Here is a 26,246-nt window from a genome sequence, read left to right on the forward strand (position 1 = left end):
TGAATGCAGTTTGTGGTGGAACATGTAGTCCTGAGGTGGCCATTCCAGTGGTCCTCCAGAGCAGGGCATTTTGTTATTGCTCAGCCACCTGGCTGGTAGCACACAGCCCATCCCAGAGGGGCTCTCCATGCCCACAAGGCAGTGTTGGCCTGTCTTGTCCCAAAATCTCTCCTCTGCCAGCTGGTGACCAATGTGAAGAGCGTTTGCAGGTCCCTGCATGGTAAGTGGGCATAACAGGGGCTGAGTTGCTTGAGACATGTCATCTGTTCACAAAAGCCAATGTCGGAGAGGTGTTTGGGCACCCACAGCCCTACGAGGCCTCGTGGGCGCTGCCCTCTCCCCTCTCCTCCTCCCCAGCCCCACTCCTTTAGCCCTCGCCCTGTACCAGCAGAGTCCCAGGGAAGACCAACGTTGCCTGTCTTGCCAAGACTGAACATTCACTCGCACAGGAAGGAAGAGGACTTGGAAAACTGTGTAACAGTGCCATCTGGTGATACCTGCCCAAACCTTTCCGCTCCCGAGCGCGGCGTTTGATCGGAAGATGGATGCTTTCCCTGTGGCCTCCAGCCCAGGCAGGGAGGGACGCCTGCGTGCCCCACAGCTTGTCTCTTTGGGTTTTTTTGCACAACTGCCCCTGTTCGCCTAATCGAAGATGCTATCTTCTCTACAAACCTTCCCTTCCTAGCAGAGAGCACTAATCCATCAATCTGCGTTTTTGGCTTGGGGCACGAGTCGAAGGACTGGCTAAAAAAGTCATGCACGTGTTAGCTTTTTTTTTGTTAAGATCAGGCCCTCAGGGGGTTTTGTTTGTTTGCTTTTAAAGAGTTATTCGTACTTCTGTCTCTCCACCTCCAACTTGAGGAGACTTTTTTTTTTTTTTCCGCTCCATCTTTCAGAGTAGTCCTTTGCATTGCTTTGTTGTTTGGATTTGCTTCTTTCATTCAGTTGTGGAAGAAATTTTATTAATTACTGGCTTGGTGTGTGTCAGATCCTCCTTAGCGGCTGGCTGGGAAGCCCTGGAGATCTGTCTTTGTTAAAGATAGCTCTGTTTTCACCCCACGCTTTGAACACCAAGATACAAAAGGCAGAACAAATCTTGGCAAAGACAAACTTATGCCTTTCAGATGCTTGTGCTAAGTATCTTTGGTGAGGGGGGTGAGTGGAGGGATAGACTTTCCTCAAATCCTCACCTCCTGGCGAAGCTCAGCCTTCCTTTTTCCATCTCGAGAGCACATTCCAGTTGTGCTTTCCTAGCTGCACACACGGTCACAGGCGATGCGGGTGAGGTACATCAGCTGCTCATCTTCCTGCATTTCACGTGCATTGCTGCATTTGCTCCTCTGAGACCAGGGCATCATCCTTCTGAAGTTCTGCAACGAAGCTGTCAGCTGATCGCGAGAAGTCTGAGCTGACTCACATCCTTCTCTGTTTTTTTCCTTATCCAAGTCGTTTCCTTTCCCTGTGTTTTGGATAGATACTGCAACACTTGGGGGATGAAGCACGAGCTACGTGTCGGGAAGAACTGTGTGTCTGGATGCAGATTGAGAAAATAGCTGTGAAATGGAGCCCAGTGTGAGCACTGCAACTGCTCAAAGGGGCTGTTTTCACCTTCGCTAAAACGCGAAAGCAGAGCTTAATTCCAGCATGTTACGCTGATACTGCCCAGCAACACCGTGTTTGTTGTGCTTCTGCTATCCTCAATTTCTGTGCAGAGCAAGCAAACACTCTGACGAAAAGAGGTGAGGAAGGAGTGACGCAACTCAATCAGATTAAATCAGAGCATCAGTTTCCCTGGAACACATCTTTGGCTCCTCACCAGCCGTCTCTTGCCCCATTTTTCAAAGAAACACATATTTTCACATGATAACTCTATTTGAAATATTAATGCTTGCAGGGCTGCATTACCTTTGTTTGTTCATCAAAGTCCATTACTCTGAGAAGGCTGCTGCTCCTTAGGCTGTTTCAGCTTCAAAAGAATTTTAGGGCCTGGTCTATTGGAAAGCTTGGGGGTATAATTAGTGAAAATGGAAATAGATGCAAGAGAAATTTAGTTCCTGATGTTTTAATTTAGTGTAGTACTGCCATGTGTTGTTGAAGAGGATTCTTAAAGGCAAACATAATTATTTCATTATGGTCTTCAGAATGCTTTCATTGGTCTTAATGACAAGAAGCTGCATAAGGAGTCATACATTTTAATTAGACCTTCTTATATTTACATCAGATAAATAACAAATAATTGATGAAAAACAAGTCTTCTGAATGGATGATTTCACACAGAGCTCTGGTTACAGTTTAATGATAAAACATTTCTCTTATTGCTTTGCATTTTAATTATCTAGAATTATTACTCTAGCAGAGATCTCAAAATACTGTTATTTCCATGCATTTCATTAGATTCGCGACTAATTTATATGAATCTGAAGCTAAAAGGTGTTTTCCTATGTAAATCACTTACAGTCAATTTCCAGCTTTATTAATTTCATTTTGCTTTCATTTCTCACATTTTGATAGCTTTTTCGAGTGCGTGTGAGCGTGTGTGATGGTCTCTCCAGTAAAAGCTGGGGGGAAGATGATTCAGACCATTTTGTATGGCTACACAGGCTCAGGCCCTGCCACCACTAGCAACCCAAACTCCTCTAGAGGTCAAGTGATTGTGACGTTGCCGGCCTTATCATGGAATTTTCTAAGGGAAAAATTGGTGCCTCTGTCTCATCGCTTAGTTGAAAGTTGTATTCTTAAATTGCTTATTTTGAAAATCCTGTCAATGCCCTTTATAACTGTGTGCGTGCTTGCAGGTGCATTTCCAATACCCGTATTCTTTCTTTTCTTTGCCCCCCGTGCCCAGCACTTTATAATACCAGGAAAAAACGATTTTTAGAGTTTTGCTGCTTGCAAGAGCCTCTGGTGTTGGTGTGCTCCCCAACGTTTCATTTTTGCAACAAAACATATTTCACATGATTCATTCCTGAGAGTGTACTGAACGCTAATTGTTGTTATTGATTTTAAATTTTGCAACCATTCCAAGTAAGCCAGATGAGTGGCAGATAAAGAGTAATAATCCATGGAGTTCTGGGAGTGTTTCTTGTTGGTCTGTAGTACTTTATGTGATCAATAGTAACTGCCCCATTGAAACTAACTGCTGTATCAAATAACAGTAAATCAAATGAATGTGCTTACAGATTATTTATTGAAAGCTTTAATTGTTCACTGGGGCCCTGCTTATCTGAGGAAACAATAGAACTTAGTGATCAGACAAACTGGTTTGCAAATGCCGGGGATGCCACGGAACAGCGGGGTGTCCCCTCGGCCTGCTCGACGTGGGAGTTTGCCACAACGCGCCCCTGTCCTCGCTGGGGCTGCCCCAACGCTGCGACCACCCCTGCTGCTTGGTCCCGGGGTAAATTGGCCAGAGAGGAGTTTTTCAGAGAGCGTCTCTTGGCTTCACAGCTTACTCTTTGCAGTAGTAGTTGTAGTAAGCTCCTTGGATGACGTATCTGGTAGGTTAATGTGTGGAAAAAGCACCGGTAACTTCCCTGAATTTCCAGGAGAGATGTGTGTAGCGAGATCCGGGCGGAGAAAAGGAAGTGAGGAAAAAGCACATGAAACTTACACTGTGAATGATTTCTAACTCACAGCCCTGTGCTGTACTAACAGTTTACTAATCCCTTAAAACAGCTGCTCTGCCTTGTCGCAGCTACTCCGTGAATTACTAGTACTGAAATAGATAGTCTTATGGACAGTTTCACCACTGCCCTCAATTTTTTGAGTAGCCTTGGTGTACTGTCAATGATATTTTGCTGTGGCTTCAGAATGGGTTCAGTGTCAGCTGAGACCAAAAGCTGTCCTTCAGCAAATTCGGGAAGATGGCACTGCACGAATTTACACTCACTAACATGTCCTTCTGACTGTGACAGCTGAAAAGCATTTGTACAAATAAGCTTAATTTCTACAGAAAGTGATGGCCCTAATCTCTCAAATATGGCAAGAAAAGTTTTTATTTTTTTTTTTTTCCATAAAGATTGCATGTTTTCTGAAACATACATAATATACATATGTATTATATTGGATAGTCATATTATAGACATTGCAAAATGATTAAACCACAGTCATCAAAGATCTTCTAGAATTGAATCTCACTTGAAACAAGTATTTTCCCTTTTTTAAAGCATAAGCTTTGCCTTAAGTTTCTTGGGACTTCAGGTGTTGAATTTGTTACTAGGTCAGGCCTGAATGTTGCTTGCCCAGCTCTTTGGAGTATTTCCTCTTCTGAAATATTTCCTTTATGTCATATTCTTTGTAAAGTGCAGTTGACATCTTCCCTGTTTGCACGTTGGGATAATGCTGTAAATCATGAGCAGGGTAGCTGGGTAAAAACAAAAACACAAAGTAGATGGTGAATAAGAAACACCAGGCGACTAGGAAATACTGCTAGCACGTATCTGGTTGTCTGCAGTACAGTGTGTGCACATTTTTTCCTCTTCTAAGTGAGAATCGTACTGACAGATGACAGAGAGATAAAATTATGAGCATTCATCACTCCGAGGGATTAACAGGAAAACCCACTGCAGGTAGAGAGTCAGAGAACAGTGTTGGAAAATGTGCTCTCCGGTCACGGTGCTCGTCTTGTCTCCAGGCTTCTCGTACTGATCTTTGCTCCTCCAGGCAGGGGGCAGAGATCTGCTCTTAGCCACGGCTGCAGCCTTGCCCCCGCCTTGCTCTCGGACACCGAGCTCCTTCCCAGCTTTCTGTTCCTCCTGCACCTACTGAGAAAAGGGTGTAGTGGTGCTTGCCAGGCCAAGTGCTCCAAGGGGGGAAGTAAATTGCACCCATAAACATCTAGAGAGAGAGAGATAAAATATTATGTAAGCACAGCGACAAGGATGTGGATTTACAAGAAGAAATTCGGTGCTGTCTTAGGTTTTCGTGCTACCTTCCCCACTATGTTACCATCTTTTATCTAGCAGGTATTCAGTTCAGAAATACTGAATTTCCATTCAGGCAAGCATTGCAGCTCGACAGGCTGTGCATTTTATTTGCACTCCCCTCCAAAGATGCTGGTGGTTCTCAGTTTCTAAATATCCCACGTGGACGCAGATTTCTTAGCGTCAGCAGGGGAGATGTTGAGGTGTGCTGCTCCTAGGAGTGCTCCCACCTCATCTGGCACGTTGATGGGACAGAGGAGAGGAGAGTTTGGCCCTGTTTCGGTCTCAGAGGCCGTGTACGTATGCGCAGCAGAGGGTGTCAGGAAGGTTAAGATTTGGGCTGCCTGCCCTTCTTGTTGCAGATAAGCCCAAGCGATGAAAGCCGTTTTTTTTTTTTTTTTACTGTTATTATGTCATGTCTAAATGGAAATAATGTATTGTTTTAATTAAACCCCCACAGCTGCAGCAGTGTAGCAATGTGGGTGCAATTAGGCGGGTGTTAAAAATAGCCGTACGCCGCCTTAACGCTTAGCGGGGAGGTGAGCTGCACGCACGTAACACATCTGTACAAGCACGGGAGCCCCAGAGATCCCCGGCAATAATGCTGGGGGCACGGGCGACGCTCCCCGGGACACGGGCTAGGTGTGGGAAGCTGCCTTGCCAAGAAGGTAGGAGGTTTTCCCTCCCGGCTTGCTGCCTTCCCCTCGGCGGGAGGAGGAAACGCGCGGCTCCATTTCGCAGCCCCGCGCCTTGCCAGCCTCAGCAAATGGCCCTGTTTTCGCAGAGGCATCGCCGGGAAGCCGGACACGCGCTCTTCCCTCTGCTCTGCGGGAGGGTTGGTGAGCTCCAGCCCCAGAAAGGGGCTGGGGGAGGCCGGCTGGGGGTTGCTGGTTCAGCAGATTTCCTTACTCAACGAAAAACATACCTCCGAGCGGCACAGCGCCAGAAAAAGTCTGCAGCGAGGGCCCCGGAGTGAGATCCCGAGCAATGAGATAAGCTTTAACAATTGTCTGCTGCCTTGTAAAGAAAGGCGAGTGACTGTGTGACAGGGGGCTGTCAGGGAAAATAAAGAGGAGCCCCCCTCTTCTAAGGAAATCAAAACTCGGAATTAGCAGAGCAATAGCAGCCGTCTAAAGCGAAAGCTGGAAACAATACATTTTTAATAAAATGGGCAGTTACTCTAATTGCTGAACCCCTACTGTTCAATTTCTTTTAGTGCCCTTATTCATTAAATTCAGCATACTTATACTTATTATTTACAGATGTATGCGTTTCAACTTGTTTATGGAAACCATGCTTGGGAGAGAGCAGTGGCTGGTATAATACTAATTTGTAAGTGTTTATTGCTGCCTATAATACGCAATTTTTAAAACAATTAAAAATAGCGTTTGAGCTCATCGTTGGAGTCAACCCCAAACTGCCCATGGAAATGGAGGTATTGGTGCTGTGTCCTGCCTTGGAGGGTACAGGCTGTTGGCAGCAGATTGATAACACACATTAAAGAAGAATTTACCTGTTCTTCAAGACTTTAAGCTCCTCGGCCCAGCTTCTAGATATTATTCTAATGTAACCCATTTAAACATATGTGATGGAGTTCATAATTGCCCTTGTAAATGGGAATAGAACGGAGGGTATATAAATCAATTAGTGCTATCCAGCAGCGTGGCTGTAATACAAATTAATTGGCATGATAGGCATTTTAACTGCTCCTGCACTCACTTGAAGTAGTTTTGATCGCTGAATTGGCTGTTGTTGAGCCACTCTATTAATTTTAAGGTCTAAAAATACCGAAAGATGAAAATGTCCTGAGTTAATGGTCCTAAAGTCTGAGAAATACAATTAGATGTCGAGCACAGTGTTTCGTTGTGTCCGTGCGGTACCGACCGACTGTACGATAGCAGCACGTGACTGAAGATATGAAAACACTCGTTCTCGTGCTGGATTCAAGCCACGGCAAAAAGTCATGATAAGTAGCGTCATAAGGACATGCTGAATACATAGGAAATAAAAATAAAAAATAAAACATTGGCAGACGTAGTAGTACTGGAAACTACTACCAACTCGAGTAGGAGACCAGTTTTGAAGAACAAAATCATTCCCTCGTTCCTTTAGTGTAATACTCGGGATTATTCTGTTTGGATGCTTGAAAAGAGTTGAAGATAAAAGCACTCAAAGTACAGTAAAACATTTAATAAATATAAATGGAGGCTTTATGGCTTAGTAAAATATCTGGATATATAGCGATTACAGTAACAATGTCGTTATCCTTGCAATTTTTATTTATTACTGAAGAGACTCAATCTGAGTTTTCTCCCGTTTATGTTTACAAATCAAAGGTCTTTTTTTGGGATTGCTGGGGTCATGACACTGTAAAACAGATCTGAAAATAGAATTACACCTCTTTTATTTTCAAGTGTTTTGTCCCTCATCTGACTTTTTTCTTATTAGCGATCCCATGGGGAAGGTATGCTGAATTTGTGACGCCGCAGTAGTATCAGTAGGCCACAGAAATGGGCTCAGTTTTCAAAAATAAAGAATAAAGAGACCGGAGTCCCCATCCTCTGTAAACTGCTGTGGCTGCTTTGCCTGTGCCGCTTTGCTCCGGATGAGGACCTGACCTTGGAAATTCACTGGCAAAACAAACAGAGCTTGACTTGTGAGAAAACTTCATTTTCAAAGGAAAACCTACATTCACACAAATGGTAGCATGATCTTCTTTGATAAAGAAGATCCTATTTTTCAGTTTTGCAGCAATACAGAAATTTCACTCAAGATGGATAGAGCTCTGCATGGCAGTGGCCGGGCAGAAAATCACCGACCTGAAAAAAACAGGGCGCTAGCATCTTTCGGATGTTTTTCTTCAGTTTTCCGTACGATTTATTTTTTTTTCATGTAGCATGTTTTCCTTTTCACTTTGAAGGTAGGCTCCTAATACAAAGTGATGAGCCGCTGCCCTGCAAACCCCGCCGTGCCTGCCAAGCCCTCCGGCCATCCTGTCTGTCCGCTTACTTTCACCCCAGCTCCCTCAGAAACACCTCGCGGTGGCTGCCTGACCATTTCTGCAGCCCAAGACGCTGCTGCTCTCGGTTCCTAGCGCATCATTAACTCCGTCCTGAGAGTAACGCCGGTGTAACCAGACACGGTGCTCGTCTCTAACACAATTAATCACAGCAATCTTCCACCTTCCACATTTGCTCAGGTGTAAACGTGTCTCTCTGGCTACTCATACGCATAAACCCACATGCAGAACCGCTGTGCTGATACCAATGCCAACAAACCCAGCCCCCCAAACAGCATCGCTTGCTTTGGAAAGGTCAGGCGTGCATAAAGCTCCTGCATTGGTCATACACACTTCTCCGGGTTTTTAGTGAGGTTTAAGAGCCAGGCATTGCAAACTGGGGAGTTCTGGAGTAGATGTTACTCCTGTGAGTGTTTGACTCAGACTGGGTTTTGGTGATTTCCAGATGGGATGTTCTCAATATCTAAGACAACTTTCTTAGCTGCTGTCATGGTAGATTCAGGCTTCCATCCTGGTGGTATGTGAGTCTCCGGTGGCTTGGGCACTACAGCCACATGTAGAGATTTTTGTGGCAGTTTCTAGTGCTGCTTATGCTTGTGTGGGACACAGCAACACGTGCACGGGTGTTGCTGGGTCACCTTCAGGAGAGGAATCAGGCTAAAGGCACGAACAAACACAGGAGGTGCCATCTGAACATCAGGAAACACTTCTTTACCAAGAGGGTGACTGAGCCATGGAGCAGGTTGTCCAGAGAGGTTGCAATGTCTCCCTCTTTGGAGATGCTCCAAAGCCATCTGGACGTGGTCCTGGGCAACCTGCTGGAGGTGGTGCTGCTTGAGCAGGAGGGTGGCCCAGGGGGCCTCAGAGGTCCCTTCCTGCCTCAGCCATGCTGATTCTCTCAGGACAGGCCAGTTGTCTGCCAGGACATTTGTGTCTGCTTGAATATATGGGGGGTGGTTTTATAGAAATCGGTTATAGAAGTCTCCTGCCATCAGTGGTGGTGGCTCTCGAGGACAGGGGGCACCAAACCTTGGCCCATCTTGCAGCTGGCTGCTGAGTAGGATGCATGCTCAGGCCTGGTAAGTGGGAGTCCTTCAGAGCACGTTAGAGGTGCTGAGCACTGATTTAATTAAGTTCCCTGCTCTGTCATGTGTCCCATGTGTAACTTGGGGTGACACGTAAGGCTGTGCTTTGAAGACAGTGACAGAGCTACGGTTAGTTAGTTAGTTAGGTTGGTTAGGTTCCTGTTTGCTGTTGACAGTCCCAGTTGGGTCCTGCCTGCATTTTCCAGGAATTTAAGACCTAGGCTAACCAAGCTCTGTCAGTGCTTCTGCTTCCCATGTCTAAAGCAAGAAGAATAGCCCTCCCCTTATCTCACTTGGGTGTTAGGAAGATAAAAATACGAGTGCTCGTGGGATGTTCAAGTACTGGAGTAGCAGAGACCGTGCTCGCAGATCAGGTCGGGAGAACAGAGCAGGGTCTTTCGTGCTGCTAAATATGGCAGGGTCAGAGCACTGCAGGCTGTGCTGCATGCCAGGGAGTGCACAGCAGGGGCAGTGGGGCCCAAGGAGAGTCATTCAGAGGGGCAGGGACCTGTGATCTGGGCAGGAATGTCACTTGGGAAGACGTGCCGGCAGGTGGGCCCCCTCCAGCGTGTTAATGAACGGCGCTGTAAAGTCAGGTAACGCCATTTGCATGCTCAACAAATGGATTAATTAAGAGACCAGACTGTTTGCGGTGTAGCAGAAAAGGATATTGCTAAAAAAACCACCCACTGGGCAACCAAGAGAGGATATCTGTGGGAATAATAAATCTGTGCTGTGAGTGAAAAAGTTAGTAAGCTGCTGAGGAACAGAAGTAGTGTTAGACAGGAGCAAAAGGATAAACAAATGATAGATGCTGGTGGCTTCTAACTTAGAGCAAACAAATCTGGATAGCTCTGCTATCTGTGCTGGTAGTAAGATGTTGAATATTCATGTTCTGGCCCTAATCACCTGATAGGAACAAAGGCACCAGTGGGCTCTACTGTTGTCATATGGCTGAGGCCAGTACCCGCTGGCTCCTCTGACTTCTGTTACATGACTCTGCTGGTTAGCATTACACGTTTGCAACTGAAACCTGGCAATTTTGTTGATGAAAGGCATGAAGGAATATGATGCACCTCACTCTGAACTGGAGGAGATGCAGTAGATGGGTGTGAACGCTTCTCCTGGCACTCAAGTTTGTCAATATGACTTTGCATACATGGCAGCAAATGCATTTGCTGAATCTAAAGAAGCTGCTTTTTGAGACTCCTCCTTGGAAGTTACTCTGCATTTTAGCACTGAAATGCTAAAATACTTCAGATGAAAGCGTTCTGAGGACCTGCTTTGCAAGTAATGACTCCCCTCATGGTTATGGATGCTTTTCAAGGTTCATTCTTTCAAACATCTTTTGACTTGGCAAGATCTCCATCATTCCTATTATTTGCATTGGAGTAGCGCTTGAAGGTCCTGCAGCGCTGGTTGCTGTACAGCTTATTCTGAGACCCTGCCCAAAATAGCCTACAGTCTAAACACAAGATGCAAAATGGGTGGAGAAAGGAGCTCCTGACCCTACACGCCTCGTCAGTGGAGCAGTGACCAAGCGATGGCCTGGCCCAAAACAGCCTGGTCTAAACGCACAAGATGCAGAAGGGTAGGGAGAAGAAAATACTTTCTTGGTTGTGTGCATGTCTTCAGTGGAGCACGGCCAAATTTGTAGTTAGAACTTCATTAGGGTAAGGATATCAGAGCAAAGTGTGTGCTTAACTGCTGCTTGTGCTCGCGAGGCACAGGACAGAGTTCAGCAGGCCCACTCTTCTCCCAGCTGTGGCTGGACAGAAGCCAGCTGTCCGTATCGCTTTTTTTTTTTACTGACAAAAGTCCTCGCAGCAAAGGCACTTCAGCTTTAGACTTCTGCCAAGTATCAGGGCTTGCACCTTGTCTGAGATAGCTGCTGGCAGCAGGAGCCTGTGCCATAGGCATGGCTCTGAAAATGACCTCGGCCGAGGCACCTTCGAGGCGACCTTGTGTGTGTAGCTTGTCCATTAGTAAGGGCTTGCAGCTTGGGTTTCTGATCCCATAACCTCTACGTTGTCTAAGTTGTGTCTTGTTATGTTTTTTTTTGTTTTTTTTTTTAATTGTGCTGTAGGAATCCCAAACTGTACGCGGCAAAAATCTGGGGGATACTTGTTGAACTTTTCAAATAACAGAAAGGGATCATTTGGGATTGGGCACCCCAAGTATAGGCCAGATCATAAAGTATAGTCTTTTGATGTTCTTGTTGAGAAAGTCCCTTTTTCATAGTAAAAGCAAACCTGAAGACATAGAGTGTTGATTTGGGGTTCGTGTTTGGGTTTTGTTTGTTTGTTTTTGCTTTCAAGGCTAAGTCATGCTTTTTTTTTTCTTTTAAGACCTAGACGGTCTTGTAGAGTTGAACTATAGCTTGATTAAAATTAAAGCTGGAAAAATGGTGATGAGGAACTAAATACAATAACTTACGTAACGCCATGGTGTTAAGACAGATGTGTGCAGCTAGCGGGATGGGAGTGTTAAAAAGGGGAACGCTAAAATGGAGGACATGTTTCCATAAGTACTTATGAAAATACCGATAGCTATACTCAGTCTGGAGCTATGGCAGCCTGTGTTTTAATGCAGGTATGCTGTGCTCATGCTAACAAAAAACATTCCTTCCTGCACCTCAATGCATACCCAGCCCCGCGAGGAAAGGTTTCTGATAGCGGCTCGGATGTTGCAGGTCGGTAATTCAATGCAAGTTGATTAACATTTGGCGTGTTGTTTCCCCCGAGCCTTTTCCTCTTTCTTCCTGCCCTCAGCCCACTCGACCTCCGCGCAGCAAATCCGTCGTAAATCCCGGCGCAGAGCAGCGATGGAGCACGGGGACGTCAATCACTGCAATCGTATCCCCACTCCTTTGCTTCTGTCGTTATCTTTGAAAGGGGGGAAATCAGGGTCTTCACGCAAAGCGGAGACTTTGTTTTTCGCCTTTTTTCTTGTCTCTGACCCGCACCTGTTGTGTATATGGTAAAAATATCTGGGCCGTATAACCCAGCAACAGTCCGCAGCCAGAGCCATGTGTGACCGGGTCAAACACACACTCGCTGGAGGGTCATGGCCAGGTTACTAAGTCAAGGCTGGCAAGGCTCCACCATAATGTTTTCTTTCTCTCGCGCTTTTCTTCCCCCTTGTCTGTCTTCCAAACAACAGTTTAAAAAAAAAAAAAAAAAAAAAAAACTCGTAACAATGCAAACTATTTAAGCATGACAAATTCAAAGAGGTTTTTTATTAAAAAAAAAAAAAAAACAAATGGGGCGGGGGTTGAGTCAACGCTATTTTGGATTTAATTTTATAGTATAGTTTTATGTGGCACATGAAAGAGAGAAATTTGTATTGAAACAATTGAGACCCACTTTCCCAGTTCCTGGCTCTTTCCTGGAAGATGATTAAAAGCAGACTTTTTTTTTTTTTTTCCAGACTAGACATAAAAATTAAATGATCTACAGTATATAGTTATTTTTTCAAATGTTTGGAGGCTTATAAATAACTTCTACAATCAAATGCACACATACAAGCAGCAGAGAATCTGGTTCTAATTACTTGTACTTTAGTTGAACTTTGGCGTTTCCTTTGACTTTCTGCCTAATGTATGTGAGCTGTGTGCCTTGCACTCCTGCAGTGAATTCATAAAAAAAAAAAAAAAGAAAAAAGAAAAAAAAAAAAGGGAGGCAAAAAATCCAGACTCTTGTTGGTGCCAACAAAAATGAGGGTTAACAGAATGTTTTGACCAAATGCAACACTTTGCTATTCACCCTAATTAGCTGAAATTGCTGCTTCCCACCAGGGACCCTGAGCTCAGTATTCACAATTCCCTTGAGGCGATCCAGGAAATGCCATTTGCTTTACAACTTCTTATTCTTTTAAGACTCCACTGTCCAAAGTGTGCATTAACATACAAGCTTAATAATCTAGGTTCCTAGTGAAACGAAAGGCATTTCATAATGCCTGCTTCTAGCTGGTCACCGAGTGAAATACCTCTATCTGTCAACATGGTTTAGCTGGCAGTAAATTAGCTCTCACAAAGCACGCTGTGCTTTTCAAGATCTTATCTGCTACTTTATCTAACCTTTCAAAATATTTCAGACATCTTAGGAATTGTGAAGTGACCTATTGTTGGAGGGTCCCTGTGTGCTTAAGCAGCATTCAGGTGTCCTGTGACTGCGCTGAGGCTCTGTTTTCTCAGGTGAATCGTGTCACATCCCGCGGGAAGGGACAGCAGGACCTTGAAAGGAGTTGCTTTGACTGACTTGTTCCTGAAATTTTAAGGCTACTTTAAAAATTCCTTCTTGGAAATGTCAGCTGTGCCCGCCCGCCCTGTTTTATTTTAGCTTCCATGTGCAGGCCTGCGTAGATGAGAAGAGGCTCTGCTGCTGTTCTTCACCTGTGTGATAGAAAAACAGGGCTTTAAACCCAGGAAGCTTGAATGGCACTACAGATACTTTCAAATAAGTAGTTTAAAAGGCTAAATCCAAGGAAGACGAGTGAGTCAGAAGCTGGTCTAGGAGCGTAGGGCTTGCCTAACCTGAGCTGGAGCCTGCCCAGAAAGCTGTCTGTACACTTTGCCTATGAGCAAACGTTCCCAAATGTGGTTTTCCTACAAAAACTCAACCTCTAGACAGTTGTTTATCCAACACAAGTATTACATAGAATAGATTGAGCTCTTCCAGTAGCGTATATATCTGAGTGTTTTGGGGGAGGGTGTTTTGGTTTGTGCTGGCTTTTTTACTTGCACATATCTTTTCACATTGGCCAGAAAAAAAAATAAATCTGTAGCGTCACCTTCAGATCTTCAGTTGCTGCCTACTCTTTCTTCCTTCCTTTATGAACTGAGCTGGTTGATTAACCTCTTCTGAGCATCCCCAGTTGCTGGTGCTTGGCCAGTGCGTGACAGACCTGTGTTGTACATATGGCCTGCGGTGTGAACACCGCTGTTGGATGCTGGTGCTTGTGTCGAATGAAATCCGCAAAAATGCTGCAGTGTATCGGCATTATTCCTCAAAGACTGCTTTTCCCAAACCGAAATCAGGGAAGGATTGCAGGAGTGCAGTTGTTTTATTGAATGACACAACCTTGTTTTCCCATGGGAAGCCTAAAAACTGCCTTTCAGACTGACTGGAGAGTTGAATGAGCTAATACGAAACACATTGTCTGCTGATATTAGAGTTTTAAAGCTAAAATTTTATCATTCCACAGGCTGATTGGAAGCCCCTGTAATACTTGTGCTAGCATGAAATAATGCGCAGGCTGTTTGAGGCCTCTCACGGGCATTTGATGAATCTAACTTTAATTTAGAAGTACTAATAGATTATTGATTTAAGCAGGATGACTGTGCAGAAATCAATAATGGAGCACTCTGTGTCTCTCTTAAATACCAAAAATTACTACTGAGAAGAAATGATCATTCTCTCTTCTTTCTTCATTAAGAAAAAACTTCATTAAAGTTTGCTTGATTCAGTAGGAAGCTGTAGATATTTGGTTTGTCAAGGTTCAGCATATTTAATGCTGAAACAGTTAAGTATAGTTCTGGACGTTGTTTTAAAATCACAATTTATCGAGCCATACGTTATTTTGCTTTTCTGTTCTTTCACACAAACCTCATTATTGTTAGATATATAAGTAAGTTGTTCCTGTTGAAAAGACATTTCTTTGCTTAGAATCAGTGCCTTTAACATTTCGCTTCAGAATTTATTTTCTTCTAAAAAATGTGTCCTTGAAGTTGATAGTAGCTTAACCCAAGCGAAAATGGCAGAAATTGGCCCTTCTCTACCAAGTAATCAGAAGTTGTATCGTGCTCCGTGTTCCCCTCTGTGAATTCTGTAGTACACGAGCTGACAATGAATCATGGCTTTAATACAAATGTATCATCTCAGTAATCTGAAAAATATCATGTACAGTAAATCTTGTCTAAGATTTTCCATTGAGTAATATTCTGCAGGGCCTGCTGTTAGTACTCTGGAGATTTAGCTCTGCTGATAGTGCCTAATATTTCTGGATAGATCGGAGTTCACAGATTCTGTCATTCCTGTATATCTGTTGAAAAGTTGGAGGGATTTATCTGAGAAGCAGCAGAACAGCTAGGTGAAACATGAAAATGTATTGCACATCTACCATAAATGTGAGGAATGATGACAGCGTATCACCGAAAACTAATGCAGATGTTTTGAAAAGATCTAGTTCACGTCTTATCTCGCATCGTAGAGCTTTCATGTCTTCTCACTGAAAGGGATGACTGGCTCTTCAGCAGGTTCAAAACAAATGACCATCCAGAAATATTAAGGCAATAAAGGACATGGGGTCATAATATCTAATAGCTTTTTCTCAGAGAGGTTTCCTGATGTTACAAATTCGAGGGTTGATAAGGAGGTGTTGCTGAGTTGTTCTACTTTTACTGATGAAAAAAAAAGAGAAGGCTTGTTCACGTAATTTTCACTTCTGTACTTGTTCTTTTGTCTCTTTGCGTATGTCTTGATGCATTTCCCCATCTTTTTGTGTCAGAATTGGACGTTGAAAGTGTTACCTATTGTAGATTAAGGCAAAAGATGTAAGAGCTCTTCCAAGTCTAGGGATAGATTGGAAACATGCATACCGCTAATGCTTTCCCATTCAAGCAGATGTCCAGTGTGCACACATGGATCCCATGTAATTCCAGAAATACTCTGTAATTCTGGCTGAAACCAGAATATGAGCCCAGATGAAGCTTTCGTGGTGTTTGGTAGCTGGCTTATGATACGTTACATCCCAGTTAGTTTAAAACATGCTTTTGGGACTATAGCATGTAGTCCTTTCACTGTTTGCCTTTCTTTAGTTCCCTTTAAATTTTGCTAGGAAGGACAAGTGAGCATGTATTCTACAAAGATAGATATGGGTTGTTTTGATAGTTTTAATACAGTAAATGATTGGTTATTTGAAATTCATTCATGAATCATTCATTTATATTTCTTTTTTCTTTTGTAGCAGTTGAAACTCAGAGCACCAGTTCTGAGGAACTTGTTCCAAGTCCTCCTTCACCACTTCCACCCCCTCGTGTTTACAAGCCCTGTTTTGTCTGTCAAGACAAATCATCTGGATATCACTATGGTGTCAGTGCTTGTGAGGGATGTAAGGTGAGTGCCATCATCTCCCTTTCTTTTTATAGTAACACATTTCATTTATGAGAGCGGCTAGGCAGTGAAGTTTGGTGTGACTTGATTGTCTGCAAAGACACCTGTGCTTTTCTTGTGTGAATGAATTCTGATACATGAGTAAAGCCAAGTAAATGACCATCATGCCTGGAATTATTGTCCTTCATAACTTCTGCCAAAGTATATCTATCAGGGTCTTCCGTAGGTATTGACCAACATCAGAACGTGGTTGTATATGCAGAGATAATCCTATAAAATGTGAAAATGCTTTGAGACTCTTCACTGTCCATATTTAGGTATACCCTGAGAACTCACGTGGTCATTGTCTGCTCTGAGCCTTGCTTTTTCTGTGGGAGAAGGACCTGCTTATCTGGAAATTTTTGGCATAGTCTCTAACTAATTTCAAATCAAATTGGGAGTTTGAGGATTAGCAGGATGGTATTCATGAAATTTAATCTGGCAGGCTACAGTGCTGGCACATCTGCTAGCTACTTTCTAGTGCTGTGATTGTCAGAGTATGAATGGACTATCCGTAGGATGCAGTAACACGATATGCAGTTCTAAAGTAAGAGAATGTATCTAAAGATGAGATACACATCAGAGAAGCAACGTCAACTAAACCATGTGTGTATGGCAATAATTAAGGGTGCATACACAGTGAGCAGCATGTGTGCAAGGAAGAAGGCAGGGCTAAAAATGCTAAAGAAAATATATAATAGGGCAGATGGTCTCATGGTTATCTTTATTAGTTATGGTAGCCTGATACAATGTTCTTTTCTAGCAACTAGACAAAATATCTATGATTTTAATCCTTCAAATTAAAATAGTTGTCTAGTGCTTAGTACAGTGAAGATCCTAATACGTGATGAAAAAGTGACAGGTGCTACATTTGTGTAAATAAAGTTACTAGAATTAATAAAAAGTAATAAAGTATAAAATTAATAAAAAGTATTTTTATGGTTTAGTTGTAGAAAATGTAATGTCTTTCAGATACCGTTTTTTTTTTTTGCATTATCTTTTCTTCCTGCAACGTATTCCATGCCACTGGCCTTTTGTAGTGAAATTAAATATCATGGTCTTGGCTTTGTGTCATTAGGCAAAAAGCTATAGGATTAGAGTCTGGTTTCCCCTCTGTTTTATAAACTCAAGATACTGAGGTAGTGCAAGTAACTATTGAAGCTCACCTCTGTTTCAGAATCTCGTTTTGGAAGCAAAGTTTTGCTTGGATATCATCATGTCTATTTTTTTTTCTTTTAGATGCCACAGAGCTATTGAAATGTGTCTGTTAGGAAAATCTGTGATAAGAATATGCTAGAGCTGCTTTCATTAAATAGGAAATCTTATCTCATTCTTTACTTGGATACTAACACACAAATGGTGGTGTCTTTTACTCGCCCACGCACTCACTCTAAGTACAGACATAATTGCAGACTGTGGCAGCAAGGTCACATGTTCCTAAGACTTCATTATTTTTGAAAAATATGCTAAAATATACTGTAGGGCTTTTATTGGCATACTGCAAAGCATTTTTGTAAACAATTAAAACAAGACTACACTTGTCAAAATACCTGAAGAAATCCATCTTGTAATGTGGTGGCTGCTATTCAACAGCAAAAAGAAATTGTGTTCACTTATTTGCTAATTTGCAAGATGGGGCAATTCAGCACTTAGCAGTAGCTGCTGTTAAAAAAATAAAGAGAGGTGAATTGCGTCTAAAACCTGTCACTCTGTGAGAAACAACAAGATTCCAAATCAATAACGTGACTACTTAAGACTGGCAATATTTGGGTTAGTTGACACCAACTCTTCAACAGGTTTGACTAGGATTTAATTAAATTTAATTAATTTATTCCACTGATTGAATCATCTTCCTTAGTGAGTGCCAGCAGAACATGATGGCAAAGAACATGATGAGTCAACCAGTGGTACTGTTAGTGGATGGCCAGGTACTACATTTGCTGTTGAGGGTTTTATAAGCTTTCAGGTCAACAGAAACGCTGTGCTGGATGACAGCAGACAGCACTATGTGACCACAACACCAGGAATAGCCTCAGAAACCTCCTTGCTGACAATTTGTTTTTCTGGTCCTTCACCTTTGCTCTATGCTTGCTCCTGTACCATAAGAAAGCTGCCACCTTTTACTCTATTTCTAATCATCTAGGCTCCTGCCTCTACTCAAGGCTAGTTTCACTGTGTGTTCCCACTATTAATTCTTTCTTCATGCTTCTCTTTCTCTTCATACAAAATTTAGTCAGTTGCTTTGCGAGTTTAAATAAGCACTGAGCACTGAGCATAGCCATTGGGGAAGCCTCATTTTCTGTGGATCTCAGCCTTTCAGTTGGTTGACCCTGCTTTATTAAGAAGTATGAGTTGCACTGAAGGCTTCTTCTTGGTATGGTGTTGTAGTTTCATGCTGGTTCTCTGGTGAATAGGGAACAACAATAAGAATTCATGTCACAGGCTTTCTTCTCATTAAGAACCACATGTATTTATTCCTCTTTTACTTGAACACACATTCTCTTACTTCTCTTTTACTTGAACACACGTTTCCAAGCAATTTCAAAGAACTTAATCTTCTTGGAGATTTGCAATTTTACTGCAGTTGGCCAAACTATGTTGGGATGGGGAGCGGCAACCTTGCTTATTATCACTGGATTACAAAATTATTTTAAAAATTATTAAAGAAAATTATTAAAGAAAAATTAGTTCTTAATAAACTAGACTAGAACATCATCCTAATCAAATGTTAATTCTCTTTTTCCCCTTTCTTTCCCTCTGATCTTGTTTCCATTTTCTCTTTCTTCACTCTTATTTCGCCCATTTTTCTCTCTACCTGATTTGCTATCTGTTCTGTGATGCTAGACCTGAAATTCATTCCTTTTTCCTCCTGCACAGAACCTACCTCTGTTCTGATATTTTTTTCTCAAGTCTTTTCCTTTTTCCTTTCTGACTTGTTTACCGATTCCTTCAAATTCATGGCAGTCTTGTTTCTCATGGGAAAAACAAACAGAAAACTCTCCTCATCTCATATTTGTCTCTCTAATTAGGGCCCTATTCCTTTATTGTTTTTGTTGTTGTTGTTGTTGTTGTTTTGTTTGTTTGTTTTTGTTTTGTTGTTTTTTCTTTCTTTTTTTTTTTTTTTTTCTGTGCTGTCTCTCCCTTGTTTTTCTTCTAGTTCTCTGTCTCCTTCTCTTTTGCTTTGAGCTCCAGTGAAGCTGCCATCACGATGGTCATTAGCAGTATCCTTCTGGTGCAAAGAGACAGCTTTCTGTCCTTGAGCTTTGGGCTTGATTACTGCCTTTGATTCAGCAGGTTTTCCTTCTCTTGGCTTTCAGGGCTCTTTATGTTCTCCCTCCCACTTTGTTTACTGTTCATTTAATGTCCCCTTAAGTGTCTCTGTTATCTATTTGCTGATGCTGTTCCCTGATGATCAGTTCTTTGGTTTTCTGTCTCAGAAGCATCAACTGCTGAACTATTTTGTAGTAGACCAATGGTCTGTCAGCCAAAAGCAATATAGTGCTAATAAAGGGTATGCTCTTAATGGTGACCCTTCCAGCCATGACCCCTTGGAGAGCTGTAATTGGCGATTATGACTTTGTGATGCTCCATTGGGGAACCACTGCACTGGAAATTTTTAAGTTCCCTCAATTGTCACCTGCCAGTGGATGATTTCCAGAGTTACTTCCAGCTCTGACTTCTCCCACTGCCATCTTTCCCTGGTGTGCCCTCTTGCTTGTCTGACCGCTATCTTGGACTCAGATTTTGGGAAGACCGAACTTTCCATCTCTCTGCGACATCACCAAGCTTTGGCAGTCTCATGCCTTCCTGTTTTTCAGACATCATTTCTGATCTTTACTGCAATTCACATGGCATGTTAACCTTTTTGCCCCAGGATGTACCTTCTTGCCTTCATTGACAGACTCTTGCTGTGGTCTTCTCATGTGACGATTAGATTTCAGCTTGGTCTCTTCTCCATTTCTTTCTTGACCTTCTTCTTCTCACAGCCATCCTTGGACCTTATTGTTTTAGGAACCTGGGAGCAGCCTCCTAACCTCCTTTGCCAAATGTTTTCTCTTTTTATGTCTGTTAAACCCTACTTTTTAAAGTGATCCTTCTGTCTTACTCATGACCAGAGTCTTAAGCACTGTCTCCCACTAGAAAGACTGTTCTGTGGCTTGTTTTGATAAACTAGTCTTTTGAGTATTTGGGGGGCTGGAGTATTTCATGATATGTGCCTATGAACCGTGGTGGAAGTTCAGGAGCTGCCTAAATAAAGTTAAGCTATCTCCTGTTCTCTGATTGTAGCATGTTCTTGCTGAAAATTTCATTTGTGATAGTAGATTTAGAGTCCCTGACTTCTTGCCTTCTGAATTTGAAGGTTTGACACATGTAAAAGGTTGATATCCAAGAGCTCTTTCTCAATCTGGTCGGTCAAAATCAGCAGTAAGGATTTTTTTTTTAATTTTATTTATTTTAAACTGGTTTAAAAACAAAAAATCTTGGCATTTTTTTGAAAAACTCTAGAGGCAGCCCATCTCTTTATGTGTAAAATACAACACACAGTGTTCAACTTACTTACAACTTTTCCATTTTGTAAACTGTGTGGCATTTCAAAGGCGGGTTTGGGAATTGTGTGTTTCATGACCTCAGTTAAAGACTTCTAAAATCTTCCTTTGCCTTTTTATTTTTTTTTAATTTCCTTCCCGGTTTCTGGGTGTTGCGAGATAGCACGCAAACAAATTCCATACGAAATGAGTCGCTTGGATTTATCCAGCTGGTACAAGTGGTTATAGGGCTGTCACTGAAAGCTCAGCTCTTTGGGCCTGGCTTTTCTCCTCATTGTAGTCGGGTTTGCAGAAAGGGAGATTGAGTGTGGTGGGCTGGTTTCCCAAACAATGCCATCATTGTGCGGGCGATGAGGAGAAGCTGGTGTTCTGGCAGATTCAGCTGCCTCTTCAAGCCTTGTCCCTTGTTCTGGGCGTTTAAAAGATGGCATTCCTCTGCTGGCAACCCTGCCTGGATTCCTGCCTTGAATTCGGTGGGCAACAAAGATGCCCAGAGCAGTTTCAGAAGAGAAGACAGCACAAGAGAGTAGTTTTACGGTCCAGCAGTTTTGTCTGAATGATCAAGGTGCCTCTCTGCCCATTGCTGATGCTAATGGACAAAAATGTAGAAGAATCTAATTCACTACAGAGTGATCCCAGATCAGCTTTTATCATAAAAGAATAGCTTTCCTTCCATCAGAACCTCCATAGAAAACCACACCTACTGGGGGATCACTGAGATACACGGGTAGCCACATTTAATACCTTTCCAGAGGTCTTCAGTTATAAAAATAATACATCTACCAGTTTGACTTGTTCCTAACTCAAATACTTACTTTTTTAATTGCAAAGACTTTAAGCAGCTTGGAGAATAGCCATTGACAGAATAAACCTGGAAATTTAGGTCAATAATTCTGTAGGACTGACTCAAAAAAAAAAAAATGCACATAACAGGAGAAAAGCTCTTTGGTTAGGCACCCAGAAAAATAATCTGTGTTAATGATCTCAGTGAAGTCCTTCATGGTTATGTCCCTCTGGACACTCAGAGGGTTGGGGTTCTCCTGCTGTGATTCATGAATCCATGGTCATTGGAGGCAATAACTGATTTACAAAATGCTACTGCCTAGAAGTGGAAAAGGCTTTGATTTGATTTATTTAGAGCTGGATGGCAAGGACATGCTTTAGTCTGCAAGAAATGTTGATGAGTGGCCTAAAATATTTTAGGGATTGTTGTATCAGTGTTCTCTTTATGAAACAGTATCCTTCAGGACAGATGCCTCTTTCTTTTAATAATGCCTCTTATATCATGTGAGAAAAGATTTGCATTTTCTTAGGCAGTTCTGGTATTGTAGAGGGACCTTAAGCAGCACTTGTTTTTGGAAACCACACTCTTGCATGTGTAAACTTCCAGCTATAATGTAATCACATTTAAGTCTATATTTATGCCCCTTTACTGGAAATTAAGGATCCAGACATAGAATTTTCCCAAAGTTACCTCGCACTAAAAATAAAAGCAGACCTCATAAAAACATCTCACCAGTGCTCTGTGCATTTGTTTGGCTTTGTTCTTCTGGCGTGTTGTAATCATCTACAACTGAAACAAAAAGTAAAAGACATGTCTAAATTTGAAAATGCTTATTTTCCGAGCTTAAAGTATTGGATTACAGACGACATGTGATTTGTATTAGGCAAAGAAGTAATATTGGTTGCAACAACGCAATTGTAAAAGCTTCTATCAGTTCAAATAAAAATACAGATCAGCTTGAATGATCAAGCTGTATTCGTCTCCATTTAAGCTGTATTAGTAAGTGACAGTGCAAGCAGTGGAGATGCATGCTGTCGTTCATGCACAGCTATGAAAAATTCCTTAAATCACAGAAAATTACTCCTAGTTTTAGCTATATCAACAGTCATTTTTCAGAAGATGACAAATGTATTTTGAGATACATTTCTGCATACTGTTAATATCAGCTGATCCTCAAGCACTTTGCAGTGTAGCAATGTTCAGAGCCATTTGTTTGCAGAAAGCAGTGCCATTTGCAGGAAGCAAGGCCATATGCAGAAAGATGCTAAATGAGTTGAAAGTGATCTAAATGCGGTACTGAAAAACCTGGAGTTTTTCTGTGTTTCGTGGGATCAGAGGAGACCTCATCATTTTAATGGTCTATTTGAGATTTAAGATTTTAAAATTAAAAAAAAGCGCCAAATGTCCTTTGAAAAGCTGATACCTGTTTCATTGCAGTATATTCTGAATTATTTTTTCTCTTTGCTTGGAAGATAAAACATTTACCAAATACTGAATTTATTCCATATTTTTTGAAGGATGGGGAAGCGTGTATTTATGGGAAGTCTACTGAGAGTAGACACGATGAAATGGACAGGGTCAGGAACAAATACTTTATGTTACCATACATTTTAAAATCTCTTTCTGGATCGTTTGAATGTAATAAAATGAAGAAAAAATAAATTACCAACCATGATAGTTGAAGAAAAATGAAGATCACGTTGAGTATTTGAATGTCATACTTGATTTCCAGCACCTTGGGCCCAAGTCATGGATTATACCTCCTCCACTCTGCACTGGGTACCACTTACCCTCAGCCATACACCAGGTGTTCATCTTAAGCTGTGAGAATAGTTGTTTTTATTATTATTTTAATTTTGTTATTTTGTAACAAAAGTGCAGAGATCATCCCGTATTAGTCTATAACTATGCTAACCAAGCTGTTCCAGTTAATTGCAAGCACGAAGGCTAGTGTCCTGTGGAAACAGGAACTGGAAGCTGCTTTCTTATTTTGCCCCTGTCCATGAAGGCTTTCTCAATAAAAGGAGAACAGCATCTGACTTAAACCATGGTAAATTAAATAGCGACCAGCCACCTTGGGGCGTCGCTTTGCAGCGCTGTGTCCCTTGAAGGTGCTTGGCAGCACCAACCAGCACTCCTCCCAGGCACAGCTCGGGGCTGCGAGCCATCCAGTGGCTACCTCCAGCAGCAGGTCTGGATGGTTTTAGAAGCCCAAAGGGTTGGCTGACATGGAGGTGGGCTTCCACATCAGACGTCTCTGACAGTCCCCAAGGATATCTCCTAATACAGATGTTGCCTTAGTGTCTACTGGCCTTGGCACATCTTTCTAAGGAGTTACTCTCAGCTGAGTAACTATAACAGCCATGGTTTGTTCTTAGTAATTATTAAATTAAATTGTCAAGCCTTTCTCTTCTGTCAGTGTCTGTTCCTTTCTATGCCTAAGAATATATACCCTAAAAAGAAGATTCAAATTCACATGCATACATACATTTCATGACTGAAGTTGAATCACAGCTTCTTGCACAAGGTAGGTACTCAATCCTCCATGTGTGTGTTTGTCACGTGTCGCTGCCAGTAGCTGTTTTGGCTTATTAGGGGATGGCTGAGAGCTGAGGGTCACACCACACTGGTAACGTACGCATGGTTTGCAACAACTTCGACAGAATTAAGTAAATTACAGCTAGGTTTAAAAGCGCTGTCTATGCAAATCACATCGTGACATATCGACGAGAGGTGTCAGGAACAGGTGGGCTGTGATTCACTTTCCTATGATTTCTTTCTGAGAAGTCCCACGATATTTATGCAACTGAAGTAGAGCATGCTTTTATTTCCCTGTAAGTAGATTCTAAAGGATTTCACTTTTGCATTTTTCTTTCCTAAAGAGGGGAAAAAAATGCTTTTGTTCTCACCACCTTAATCTATTTCATGACTCATGGACAACATTTGGCCTTTAATTAGAGCTGTGGAGTACAGGCTGTCCTGTGCACACCCAGAAATTCGTCACAGTGTGGAAAAAAATGCAGTTTTTCACCATATTTAATACAACGTTTTATACTATGATCTTTAGAAGTATTGTTTGCAGAGGTAAAGCAGCAGATAAGGCAATATGGGTAGCCAAGCAAACATCTCCGAAATGAAATAGTTTGAGGTTTTCTATTAACAGTAACAGCCTACTGTTTTTTGCAGTATGCCAAATAATTTATTTATGCTTGCTGAACAGCAGGTACAGACTTGTAAAATTACAGTGAGCTAGATTTCAGTTTTTAATTCAGGAACTTTTTAAAAAGAAACTGCATAATGAGACATTAGAGGAGGACATACCAGCAATTGTTGAATTTAGGTTTGGTAGCTTGCTGGGTGCCACAAAGTACTGCACTGCTTTCCAGACTTTTCTAGGGAATAAGTGGGGAGATTGGAATAGTTTGCTGAGTTTGGTTCTGGCTGAATGTCGACTTCAGTGCTGTGAGATGGTTGGGGTCACCGCTCTGCTTGCCTTAGGCATCTTTTTAAACTGTTGTTTGCATTTTTCTTAACAAGTATACTTAAAGATTTTCCGACCGGCACATCTTAGAAGGAATTAAATCCAAAATGAGAGGGTTTGGGGAGTGTACAAACTGGGATCGTCCACTATCCTGTCTCCTTACTTGCATGCTAAATATACATTCGGATGCTCTTTGTTTGCTTCTTATTGGATTTATTTTGAAAGATAAACCTATCTGTATTTTCTGGTTATTGTAAAGCATCGTCACCCTGTCCGTGAGTGGTCAGCTTCCCAACTGGCAGAAATGCTCTGACTGGCCTCAGAAAGTGACCTTCCCTTGCTCTCTGTGCTTTCTGACTGACCTGCTCATGGAAACAGAGGGTCTTTCTAATCCTGAATGAAGTGTTCCTTTGAGGAAATTTCCTTAACAGGGCATTTTTTTTAGCTTCCACTGGGAATGGAGTGCAATTGAATTTGCAGCATGGATCCCAGGGCTGATCAGCTTTGCAGAGCTATTCTTCGTGAAATCCCAGCCTTGTACTATACCAGGAAAGCCTATAGGAGCCACCAAGATTTGGTGTTTACAATAAAGTCAGCTTTACACATATTTTTTTCAAGTTGTTCGGTCTAGACATTCTACTTTTTTACCCTCCAGTAAAGCAAAATGAATCCCTTGCTCAGAAAAACTGTTCACATTCTGAGTAACCATTCAAAAGTCTGATGCTGCCAAAATTCAAGATTATACCCATGTGGCTATCTTTCCCTCCTCTGTATCTGAATTTTGCTGTAGTCTTTAAGTATGGATACTGTATTTCTTGAGCTCAGTGTAGAGTACAAAGGTGTTGTGTCCTTCTTCATATTTTATATCATTTCTCTCATTTCATGTGAACTTTCCGTAAGTTTTCTGTTCCTGCAGGAGACGCCTGGAGGTGTGACATCTGAGATGCAGCTCAGAAGAAAATTCTTGTAGTGTTAAAGAATTCACACGTCCAAACCTGTAATTGGTAGCTTGGGTATATTGATATAGTAGATGTTTAATTGGTATATAACTGCAGCTGGCCTGCCAGATATTCAGGGTCCCTTACTCATAAGCTGTTCTTCCCTTTGATAATACCCAGGAGTTGCTGCAATTTTGACAGCTCAAGTTGGGAGACAGCTGAGAAGCAGGAACAGGTTTTTGTGTATAAGTCCCTTATGATTTCACGAGGCCATGCTTAATATTTCTCATTTAATACGTTTTAGAGGGATGCAATAAAA

General features: G+C 42.1%; 1 protein-coding gene across 6 annotated transcripts in view; it reads left to right on the forward strand.

Moving 5' to 3' along the window:
• The window catches only part of RARB (retinoic acid receptor beta), a 313,765-nt gene that overhangs the window by 231,841 nt on the left and 55,678 nt on the right, over positions 1 to 26,246 (forward strand). For all 6 annotated transcript variants that reach the window (XM_082753762.1, XM_082753761.1, XM_082753763.1 and 3 more), the window contains one exon: positions 15,993 to 16,141. In XM_082753762.1, coding sequence (XP_082609888.1) covers positions 15,993 to 16,141 — 149 coding nt within the window. The remainder of the gene's footprint in view (positions 1 to 15,992; positions 16,142 to 26,246) is intronic.

This window comes from Aythya marila, assembly GCF_965140915.1.
Source record: "Aythya marila genome assembly, chromosome: 2".
NCBI lineage: Eukaryota > Metazoa > Chordata > Aves > Anseriformes > Anatidae > Aythya > Aythya marila.